The following is a 12,496-nucleotide window of genomic DNA, read 5'->3' as shown; positions in this document are numbered from 1 at the left end:
ACTCTCTCTCTCTTTCTCTCTCTCTCTCTCTCCCCATTTGTTTCCAGACATTCACTTCCCTCCATTTACATTTTTTAAGGGCAAAAATATATCAATTCTCTCTTAATTTTGAGAAAAAATTAATGACTTTCTTCCCTCCTATTATGAATATTTTTTTGAGAGAAAAAATTGAAATGGGAAAGAAGAATGAAATATCTTAATCTGGCGACGATAGGTTGAATTGTAGATGATCGAGATATATGAGCTTCACTTTTTGAGAGAAATAAAGAGAAATAGTTTGTGAATGAAGTGAATAAGATATAGAGTAGGCGAAGAATAGAAGAAGAAAATACCAGTTGAAATACACGTGTATACAAATTTTGAAACTAGTAACTTATGTGGTGTGGGGTCCACAAATTTTGTGAAAAAAGGTTGCTAGTTTTGGTTATCCAAAACCTAAAATTTTATTATTTCTAAGGATGTTGCTAAGTTTGATTATACCATTGTGAGCCATTTTTTGTACCAACATTGTTAATTTTAAAAATAGTTGGCTTTTGATTATACCACTGTGGATGGCCTTAGTATCATCACAAAGTTGATCAGCAAAAAAGAAACAAGAACATAAGAAAGAACTTCCAAATTAGCTACATTTGAGCAATTGTTAGCCAACAATTAATCTGAGCATTTGTTCGCTTCATTAACTTTGGCAAGTGATTGTGCATTTAACAATATTAATCACTTTATGAATTTTAACAAATGCTCCCTACTTTCAATTATTTTATTAGAATGCATTCAATGTAGACCATTAGATTTAGAAGAAAAAACTGACCATTAGATTTGAATTTTTCCCAACTCATTTTGATTATGGAAAAAAAAATATTCAATGCGGGACTTGGACATTACTAACTTTAGCAATCCCTTAAATGATAACCAAAAGTTACGGCCTGTTTGGATGGCGGAGAAGAAGGGCGATTTGTGAGCAGGCCGGATTTGGACTCCAGGTCTCACTCAAATCCGATGTTTGGTTCAAATTTTGGGAAGCCGGAGTAGAATACTGTAGCGGCATCAAATCCCCTTGGAGGTGGATTTGTGAAGAACGGGTTTGACCCCGTCGTTGGCAAATTCGAGAATTTTTGGGATGTTTTTACCCCTCTAAATCCCCCTTCTCGATCGTATTTGTTTCTCAGATGATTTCTTTTCTTTTCTGAAAACCAGAACAACGAAGAGAAGAAAGAGAGAGAGAGAAGAAAGGAGGTCGCCGATCTACTTTGGTGACTCCACCGCCCTACTCCGACGGTTTGAACTCTCCTTCGTCTTCCTCCTCACGGGCTAAGGTATGGTTCTGTACTCTATTTTCATGTACTGTACGGTAGGGTTTGTGATCGATTTGGGGGTTTTTGATGTTGGAAGTTGGGGTTTCCACCAACGATTTGAACAGACTACTACATGATTTTGCGATCTGAGTTGCCTAAAGATCAAAATTTTTGTTGTTGATTTTGCCCAAATATGCTGTACAGTTGGGGTTGCGATCTGAGTTGCCGTAAAATCTCGAAATTGGTTGGGTTTTTTTCTCATTCTCTTCATTTCCAACTGTGATTTGAACTGAATAGTGAATACTCCATGATTTTGCGATATGAGTTGCCTTGTTAATTCTGCAATTTCCGTACCAGGATTCGAATAGGTTTTTAAATGAAGAACAAGCAATCTGAGTTGCCCTATTTATCACATTTTTTGATCTGAGTTGCCCCATTTATCTCATTTTGTGATCTGAGTTGCTGTAATAGTTTTAACATGCTTGTGGGTTTACGGTGCTTATGTATGTTTCTGGGTAGTTGGGGTTTGTTGTGTACTGGTATTCAATTTGATGTTTAATGGGGTACCCTTCAAAGAACTCTCTCCGACCAGGAACAAGTGCACAACAACTCCAGTCCACCCACACATCAGAACCCATTGCCTTTCCATTAGCTCACTCAATCTACACACCTGCAAATCATCATCATTATATAAACAGATACATATATACATATCGATCAGAAAACAGAGGACAATGTGCTTTGTGGGTATATTTTCTTGGGTCTGTTCTGTTTAGTGCCTAAGTCCTACATATTCAACTGAATTAAAGCGCAGGTACATGTGGGTTTGAGACCTTTTTTTGTTGATTTCCTATAATCTAAAGCGTTATTGAATCTCACTTTTGGAGTTTATTGTGAGTTACTTTAGATCATGAAAACATGGGAATGGTTGTAGACACGAAGAGCTAATGTGAACCAAATATAGTGTTTCATTAATAGTAGCACTTTTTAAAGGTGTTTCTATGAATTTGAACTTTGAAGGGTCTTTGTCGGCAAATGGCTCATGTTAGGAAAAAATAGGTAGCCATACCTTCTTATTTGACAACTCCTATGACCTAATCAATTGGTTAGGTAATCACAGCAATTTTGGATGGCTAAAGGTAATAGGAAAATGTTATGAACACATAAAGTGGATTGGGGGATTCACACTCTGACACTACACAATCACATAGATTTGGTGATAGGATTGAATCTGTTAAGTTGGTTTTAGCGAATAGCTAAAATAGATATAGGTCTAGACTATGCAGTACATAGGGGAAAAAAAGGGAAGAACCTCTTTTTGGTTTACTTGGTGGGTGTGTCAGTTTAGATGAACACAAAAAACAGTTCAAATATCCTAGAGTATGTTTAGGTGCATGATTGTGCATACACATAATTTATTGGGTAATTGTGCTAAATTCATCGTAATCAATGGTTGATGTTTTCTAAATTTAAGATGGAGAATATTGTAATATACATGTTGTAAATTTTTTAGTATCTGGGGATTCTAATATTAAATTGACCTACAAATTGTCAATATGATATTATGACATAAAGACAACATGCTAAAAACAAAATCAACACTTGTAAACATCTTACTAGTTGTAAACATGTTATTATGTACTAGAAGAACATAAGTAGGCCATCATGGGTCTAACACTCTTTAATTTTGTTTTAATTTCATTATCAAACAGATGGCAAGACTAACGAAACGTGAACGAAGAAATAAGGCAAACCGTAAGACATCGTTAGTAGTGTTATGTATGATGAGAGTAGTGAATACCGTTCTTCAACTTTACTTGTTAATTACGGACTTGATTGCTGAAAGACATCGACAAAGGCTTCGATAAAAGCCTCATCTTTGTGCCAATCCTAATTATTACCAACATCAAATAGACGCTCTTAATCGGTTGGTACGCCAGAGTGACACTACTTGCCACAACCAATTGAGGGTAAATAGGCATACATTCATGAAGTTGTGCCATTTACTTACTCAAAATGGGCTAGAGCCATCTAGGAATGTCACCGTTGTAGAGAAGGTTGCGATATTTTTGTGGATCCTCGCGCACCATACGAAGAATAGGCGTACCATTTTACAATTTTGGAGATCGGGGGAAACAGTTAGTAGGCATTTCAACTCAATTTTGATCGCGGTATTGCGCCTTCACAATGTCTTGTGGTATCATCCTTAGCCTATTCCTGCCAATGAACCAGATGCTAGGTGGAAGTGGTTTGAGGTACATAAATGTTATATGTTAAGCTATAGTAATGCACTTATTGATTATAAATGAACTATGATAATAAAAATTCTCTTGTCTCTCGTAGAATTGTCTAAGGGCTTTAGACGGTACTTTCATACCTGTCCTTCCTCCAACCGAACACAAGGCACGCTATAGGTCAAAGAAGGGTGACTACGCGACAAATGTGTTAGGCGCTTGTAGTCGAAACCTACAATTTGTATATGCGTTGTCTGGTTTGGAAGGCTCTGCCACAGACTCAAGAGTGCTCGAGAATGCCTTGATAAGGCCTCACGGGTTGAAAATTCCACACGGTATGTGACTTGAAAACCTTTCCATTAGTGAACATCCCTCCCCATACATGTAAACATACTCATGTAACGCAACTAATATCATTTGTAGGTCATTACTACCTTGCTGATGCCGGATACACTAATGGGCCAGGAATATTAGCACCTTACAGGGGTCAACGATACCACATTAATATTTGGAGGCAAGGACACATGCCCCAGAGCCGGGAGGAGTACTTCAACATGAAGCACTCCAAAGCACGAAATGTTGCGGAGAGATGCTTTGAGGTGCTGAAGATGAGATGGGGAATTTTGAGATCTTATTCTTTCTACCCCATTAGGACTCAATGTAAATCGTCACAGCCTGTATCCTCCTCCACAATCTCATTAAGCGTACAATGGAGGTGGATCCCGTTGAGGCTTAGTACACAGCATGGGAGCAGGCGAACTTACATAATGTACCACTTGATGACTACATTAGAACTTTCGAAAGTACAAACCAATGGACCCAAATGAGGGATAACTTGGCAACCCAAATGTTCAACGATTGGTTAGCTCATCCTGGGGGTGGCCGCTAGGATATGTTTAACCGTGTTATTTATGTATTTGAATCATATTTGCTTGTAGACTTGTTAAACCTGTGGAAGAATGGTTGTGTTTAGTTTGTCAATGTAATATTTAGGCTTTTCGTGACTACAATTCCTATGTCATATTGTGATTGTCATTAAAATCGGGTCGTAGATATTTCAATGACAAGTCAAGATAAAGAATCCTATTGGGTGGTTTTCATCGGCCGTAATCCGGGAATCCATACAAGTTGGGAGACCGCGGGACTGCAAGTTAATACTCGGGAAACTTGTTCAAAAGATACAAGACGTTTGACGAAGCGGAAGGAGCATTGTTACAGTTCCATGAGGAAAGATACCGGCTCCTTCAAATGCAGTCGGTCCGAACCGAACCGAATTTCAATCAAGTCACAGTGGTTCCACATCCGCAAGTGGTTTGGAAGTTCAACATCGAACTAGTCTAAGCATATACTTTGTTGTTTTTTTCGTAGGTTTCTTAGCTTGTTTAATCTTCGCACATCTATTTGATTCTGAATGAATTTGTACTTTATTTTTCAAAGATTGTGGAAATGAAGAATGTAATATAAAGACAAAGTACTCATCTTTATTTAATTTAAACATTTATTTGAGGTACATCAGTACTAACTTAAATTTCGAATTTCTAACAGTTATTATCACAAATACGATTTATTCTTCAACATCTATCTTGAACTTCTAACTTCTCCAACTAGTGACGTCGAAAGCAATGGGCCCAACGACTGAAATAAGGAAATTGCATGCCCCTCATATGTCTAGCTCGTGGATTCACCTAAAAAAATATAACAAATATGATAATTTCTCAAAAAAAAAAAAAAAAAGTTTATATACAATTGAAGGATGATCACTTACCCCGGACAAATTCATTCCAATCTTCATTATCCACAACTAATCTATTTTCATTTGGATTCCAACCAAATCCAGGAGTCAACATCATGTCTTCTATGGTGAAATAAGTCTCCTTCCACTTTTTAATCTTTCACTCAATAATATTTTTTGTAAAACCACTTTGGGGGAAAGCAGCAGTCATTTGACGTTACAAGACTTCAAAGGAGGCGGGAATCATCCCTCTGTGCTCACCTTGCCAAACCCCTGCATCTATAAGGCTCGTAAGATTATCCAACAACTTCTCCTCCTCCGCCTCGGTCTAAGCTCGACGTGCCATTCAAATGATTGAAAAAACAAAAATAGAAAACTATTTTTTTCAATCAAGATGAGATGTGAGATGACAATATAAAATACCTTGCTATTTATAAACAAATTTACCAAACAAATTTGTTGACACATGTTTACCTAACAAATTTGTTGCACCTACTCCTCATTTTCAACTACCAAACAATGTATTTATTGATTACTAAATTTAATTTACAAATTTCGGATTGTTACATAAATTATAAAATAACGTTTAAGCATTTTACAAATATTTTCATTAGTTTTATGCAATAATTAATGATAAGTAATTTCACCGTACCTACAATCAAATAATGACATTTTCAACATTTTTTACATTTCCAATTTTCAGTTTTTTTTCCCAAAAAAAAAGGTCTAATCAAAGGGAGTGACAAAACATTTTTAAGATTTAATGAATTTATTTTTTCAATTTTTTAATAATAAATACGTATTTTTCGTAATTAAAATAAAATTAACATTTTTTGTCCATTTCAATAACTAGGGGCAATTAAGTCATTTGATACCTTATCCCATCATATCCACCTTTCAAATCCCCCTTCTCAAATAACCATCCGAACACTTCATTACAAATCCACCTTTCTTAAGTGGTGGGGTCACCCTTCTTAACATATCACCCCTTATTACATATCCACCTTCAAATCTCCCATCATTCTAAATCCACCTAAAACAAATCCTTCATCCAAACGGGCCGTTAATGTGACAATTTTTAGTTATCCAATTTTGGTTAGGCCACTAGTAGGGGTGTCAAATTAAATCCAAACCCATTAGTAAACCCAAACCCACTATTAAAAATTAGACTCAACTCAACCCATTTATAAGTTGGATTAGAATGGGTCTCAACCCATCTAACCCATCTATTAATGGGTCTCAATTGGGTATCAATTTGGTCAACTTAAATGACCCAATGAGTCATCAACATAACCCACTAAACAAAGCACCCCCTCTCTCGGAAACACCCGTCATCTCTCCCCTCCCTTTCCTATTGATTGCATTTGCCACCGATAAATAATTTTGAAAGTTATCTATAGTTTATAACAATACAGAGTGCCATCGAGAGAATATTGAGTTTAAAATGTCCTACGTGAGACTTCCTCTCCCTCACACACGTTGCACAAGAGCACAAGGCCTTGTTTGGGCAAGCTGCAAAGCATGAGTTTTTTTCTTTTGGGCCCATTACAGGTCCTATAAAGATGATTTAAACCGTAACAGGCTCATTGCGGCTTGAATCATCTTTGTAAGACTCGTGATGGGCTCGCAAAAATAAAACAAAATGTATATACTTGCGGTTTGAATCATCTTTGTAGGATCCGTAATGGGCCCGCAAAAATTTAAAAAAAAAACCTCATGCTTTTCTTACTCAAACATGACTTACAGTTTGAATCATCTTTGTAGGACCCGTAATAAACACACAAAACTTTGTTTTTCGCAGGGGTTCTTGGGTGGGAAAAAAACCATTTAATTTGGTCATTTTTATATATAGGGATAATATGATAATTTAAACGGGCATAGGCATTTTAATCATTTAGATGTATAGTGGTAATATAGTCATTTCAATGAACATGACTAATTGGGTTAATACCATTCAAAAAAATAAAATAAAAACGTAATTGAGTTAATGGGCAAGTCGGATTTGGTTTTAAATTAATGGGGCGGGTTGGACATGGGTACTTAGGCTTATAACTAATTGGTTTTAAATGGGTCAATAACCTATTAAAGACCAAATCCACTTATAACTTACCCAATTTGGTCCAAACCCACCAATTTGCCACCCCTAGCCACTACGGATGCTCTGAGGAAGTCATAATTAGATGCATTGTGGTTGAAAAAAGAATAGAACTAGGAACGTTAGATATTCCCATTAGAGCATTTCCTGACCCAAAGTTTTACTCAAATATGGGTTAAAATTTGGGTAAAAGCTCACTCTAATGGCAAAACGATATTATATATATATATATATATATATGCTTTCAAGAGTATTTTCATCAATTTTGGTTTCTCTTTGTTTTTTTCTCCTACTACTTGAAAGCTCGTGCATGGAACGACCACCAAGAGCAAAACAAGAGAGACTAGGAGCAAAGAGGAGTCGGAGTACTCACCGGATTTCTTGTCAAAGTCAGTCACTGTCGCAGAATCAGAGAGAGGAGACGAATGTCGGGATATATGGAGAGAGTCCAAATCGTCGTGAGAGAGAGAGCCATTGAAAAAATGGAGAGAGGCTTGGGTTGCCCAAGACAAAGAAATTGGTAAAACTCAAAATGGAGAAGTATTTGGGAAAAAGATTTGAGAAATTTTTTTGTAAATTTTGTCAAAGTTTTAAATTTGGATCTTAAATTGAATGGGGAAATTATAGTTACCCCCCTCAAACTAACCCTTGCATACACTTACCCCCTCTAACTTTTATTTTTGGTACTTAACCCTCTCAAACTAACTGAAATTCAAACGGTCATAACTTCAAACGGTCTAACTTCTTCGTCCAAAATCGAAAATATGCAAATTATATATCGATTTCGAGGTCTTGAAGTCAGCTTTCTAATGACACTAAAATCACATCACGATTCAAAGCATACAGAAAGTTATGATCAAAAGAGTAAGGGCTGGTAGACAGAAATACCGTTTTGATCATAACTTTCTGTGTGCTTTGAATCGTGATGTGATTTTAGTGTCATTAGAAAGCTGACTTTAAGACGTCGAAATCGATATATAATTTGCATATTTTCGATTTTGGACGAAGAAGTTATGACCGTTTGAAATTATGACCGTTTGAATTTCAGCTAGTTTGAGGGGGTTAAGTGCTAAAAATAAAAGTTAGAGGGGGGTAAGTGTATGCGAGGGTTAGTTTGAGGGGGGTAACTATAATTTCCCCTAAAATGAATGTATTTATCTTACCATTTGGGAACTTGTGCGTTGTGTCATATAAGGAGTATAGTCCATTAAAATAGTGCTCCTACTACTAGTAATTCAAAAGGAAGATGCGACCGGGTGAGGCTGGCCCAGCCGGTTCATTCCGGTTTAGTAAATTACCGGCAACTTTTCATCCTCCCTCTAGATCCAGATCAAGAAGGCTCTGAGAAGAAAACCACAGGAAGCCAAGTAGACGACGCTGCCGATCTGTCCGAACTGTAATATACAACCCCCTGTGTTTCCGTGTAAACGTCCCAACTCTCTCTCTCTCTCTCTCTCTCTCTCTCTCTCTCCTTAACAGTTCACATTGATCTACCTCACCTGCTCTTTCTATATAATCCACCGCACTCCACATTTCCCCGATTCCTTAATTCATGATCTCTAAATCCCGATAATGGATTCGAAACCTTCCCAATCGGGAAGGTTCGTCGACCGCACCAACACTCATCACACAAGCAACGACAACAACAACAACAACACTCATCACAAACCCCTCAGCCGCACAACTTCCTCCTCCACCTCCTCCACCGATGCCACCAGCCAAAGCCTAGCTTCCATCCTCAACAACCCCCACGCCGTCAAATCCGGCCTCTACGACCCCTCCTCCTGGTCAGGCTGGTGGTCTTCCTCCGCCGCCGCCACTCCCCTCGACTTCGCACCTCTCTCCTCCACCTCCAAGGCCGCCGCCTCCGTCCCCGACCCCACCAGATCCGATTTCCAACCCTACCTGTCGTCGATTTCCGGACCCCACGGCAGATTCAAGGACATTCGGAACCACAGCAACAAAGAGAGCAGCGTCGACGATTCTGCTGCAGAGGGGAAGAGCAGCAGCGGATTTGGTCAAGGGGAAGCGTTGGTGGCTTGTTTGCGCGAGGTGCCCGCGTTGTACTTCAAGGAAGACTTCGCGTTGGAGGAGGGACCCACGTTCCGGGCGGCGTGCCCATTCTCCACCGTGTCGGAGAATCTGGGTTTGCAGGAGAAGCTGTCGCAGTACTTGGACGTGGTGGAGCTGCACTTGGTGAAAGAGATTTCCTTGCGGTCCAACTCGTTTTTCGAGGCGCAGGGTCAGTTGGAGGATTTGAATGTCAAGATTGCCGAGGGGTGTAGCCGAATCCGAGAACTCAAGGAGACTATAAGGCTCTTGGATTCTGATTTGGTGGATTCGGCTCGGGAGATTCAGGATTTGAATTCGACGAGGAGTAATTTGTTGGCTCTGCAGCTGAAATTGAGGCTGATATTATATGTCAACCAAGCTCTTTCGGCTCTTAACCTGGTATTCTTCTTTATTTCTATAGCTGCTGCGCACTTTGCTATTCCATTGATTTTCTCTCTGCTGCGTATTTTGTTTGGAACATTCCCTTGAATTATTAGTAATTGACCGGAGCTGATGCTATCAAAAACTCGTACTGGTTATGAACACTGTTGAACCAATAAATTACTTGTTGATTATGAATTGGTATCACAGGGTTGTCAAAAAATCGTATGCAGACTAATGAGAGTTGAAATTGATCAGTTAACGTTGCCTAATAGAAGATGATGTAGTGGCACAGTTGCTAACAAATTAATCACCGCTGGCAGTTTGGCATGTGGTATTTCTCTGTGTAGATGTATTCATCTCCTTGTTCTATCAGCCCGTGCAAATGCAACCTTCACACCAAAACCATTTCAACCAAATCCTGTACTTCTTCTCTAAAGTATCTCTATCGAGTTGAGTTTTGTTCACCCTCCACTTAATAGGGTGAACATTACCCTCCTTCCTATTGGTTGAAATTGTATGGACCCCACCACAAAGTGATGTCATGCTTACCAAAAAGCGTGTTGCATGGTAAGCATGACATCACTTTGTGGTGATCTACACTATTTCAACCAATAGGAAAGAGGGTAATGTTCATCCTCTTTTGAGGAGGGTGAACAAAATTGCACTCATCTCTATCACTTCTCTGTTAAACTTGATTCATCAATTGTAATTCGGTGTAAATATCATTTTACTGCAATTTGTGGTTGCTTGTGAGTTGTGACCATCTTGGGATCCATTCGGTCAATGCCTTCCCACTCTTTCTGTCAACACTCCTCTACAATACAAGTATTGCTCTTATTCTTCATCACTCAAGCTTCTTCCTCACGGGAGTGACTCAACTTCAACCCCTTCCTACACACCACTCAATCTGCCAAAGGAAAGATTACCTCCTCACGCGATGCTGGTTGCATCATCCTACCAACCCATTCTACCTCGAACCCTCTTAGAGTCACCAATTGTCAAAATATCGTCCATTTTCCACTTGAACCGAACCTCCTCTTGACCCCTTCTTTAAGTAGAAACGGAGTTGCCATCAAATTGCCATAACCCCCAGAAAGGAAAGAAACCATGAACACACTTCTAAAGTGACAACATAACTCTACCGTATCCATCCTTAGTATTAATGTCCTTGGGAAGAGATGTTGATAATGGGTGAAGAAGGTCGAAGGGCTCTGCATTTTGAAGGTTGCATCCATGCTAAGGGAGAACAGAACGCCGACCAACGGTGGCTTGCCCCTTGCACGATTCAAGTGTATTAGCACATCTATCTCTCCTAAGTTGAACAATAACAAAAAAAGCTCAACGCAAAGCCTCGAAGTTTCCCATAGGATTTTTCACAGTAAGGATGAGAGCGCGAGCAACCTCCAGATTATGACTTTTGGGCTCAAGAACACCATTATGTTCAAAAGTGCCCACTCAATTCCAGTAACACAGAATGCCATGCTGATTGTGGAAGCACAAAAGTTCCAATCCCGTTCTTTTATCATCTGATGAAAGATATTTCTTTTTTGCATCAAAATAGCAACTCATGATTTTACGAGAAGTTTTGAAACGTGAGAAAGTTTCATCTGAACGTGAATCAAATATGCCTAAATGATGTGAGACGGTGAGAGTACCAACCGTAGAAGTAAGAAAACAACAATAATTGGAAAATGAAATAATGTGGGAGTGCTCTCATGTATGTAGTCGTAATGAATGAGCATAAACGTGGAATTCCTTGGCAAGTTCATGAGCATCACATACAAACTACCTCTATTATATCGTTTGATTAACCTAGAAGCTTTCTTTCCCTGATACTCCATTAGAGGGATCTCTAAGTTTCTAAGCCACATATATGCAAGATCAACAATATAGCAGAACAAGCATTTGCAAAAAGAGTGACTACTGACTAAATGATAAGGGCACATATGGAGGAGATGCGACATTCGGAACGCGCAGACCACCATCTCTTCCAACGCTAATCATTCTCTTCATTACCTTGTCTTGAAAGCCAAAGTACGTTGGACACAATGTCATTGAGCGGTTTAAGGTATTGGGTGAGGCTACTATAAAAGAGTATCAAAATAATATTCCAAAACCTAGAGAACATATGAAAATGGAGTGGGAGCATTGGATCAAACATTCCTTGAGATAGAAGTCGAATATTTGTCAGTTCTTCTAACTTCATCCCTGGTAGAGCAAGAAGAGTAAGAGTGGATTGGACCGGAAGAGCCAGTCTTAAGGTAAAGTAGCTCTAGATTACATTATACACATGTAATATCCATGGAGTACCAGTGGTTGGCTGGTGACTACAACTATCCCCGTTTACTTTGCGGTGGGGGTGGGTCCAAGGGGCCCAGCCTTCAGAAGGTTTCTCATTGTAAAATAAAAATTATAAAAATGTGTGAATATATGACACTAATGACAGGGAGTGAAGGAGTAGAGGCAGTAAATGTGCTCTATAAAATACTTGTGTTAGCAAAGTGGCAAGTCAAATCAGGGGTAGGAGCTGTCGTAGATGTGGTAAATCTCCATATCATCAGTCTAATCCACAGAAGCCTCTGAATAACTTAATATTTCATGGATTTGGGTATGGGTGTCAAGGGCAGATGCATATCTAGGTGTTTGATCCTTCAACCCTAATGCAAGCTTGTCAACAATGCATTCTATTTTCTGTATTCAATCCATT

The 12,496-nt window shown here is 38.9% G+C and overlaps 2 protein-coding genes across 4 annotated transcripts in view; both read left to right on the top strand.

The window, feature by feature from the left end:
• Nucleotides 1–3,479: 3,479 nt before the first annotated feature.
• Nucleotides 3,480–4,353, top strand: LOC131313916 (uncharacterized). The gene is made up of 3 exons (XM_058342410.1): nucleotides 3,480–3,547; nucleotides 3,647–3,861; nucleotides 3,950–4,353. Exons 1-3 carry the CDS (start codon nucleotides 3,480–3,482, stop codon nucleotides 4,351–4,353), a joined length of 687 nt encoding a protein of 228 aa, XP_058198393.1.
• A 4,231-nt stretch (nucleotides 4,354–8,584) lies between these two features.
• Nucleotides 8,585–12,496, top strand: part of LOC131313015 (vacuolar protein sorting-associated protein 54, chloroplastic) — a 35,779-nt gene continuing 31,867 nt past the window's right edge. Inside the window, exon 1 of one of the 3 annotated variants that reach the window (XR_009196045.1) lies at nucleotides 8,585–9,804. Coding sequence is in view for 2 of the 3 variants with exons in the window: in XM_058341060.1 (XP_058197043.1) it covers nucleotides 8,926–9,804 (879 nt within the window). In the remaining variant the exon portion in view is untranslated. The remainder of the gene's footprint in view (nucleotides 9,805–12,496) is intronic. The other 2 variants (XM_058341060.1, XM_058341059.1) reach the window with 2 other exon arrangements.

The sequence above is a fragment of the Rhododendron vialii genome, chromosome 13a (assembly GCF_030253575.1).
Source record: "Rhododendron vialii isolate Sample 1 chromosome 13a, ASM3025357v1".
Taxonomy (NCBI): Eukaryota; Viridiplantae; Streptophyta; class Magnoliopsida; order Ericales; family Ericaceae; genus Rhododendron; species Rhododendron vialii.
Note: the sequence above shows the minus strand (reverse complement) of the source record. Positions and strands in the feature narration are given on the sequence as shown.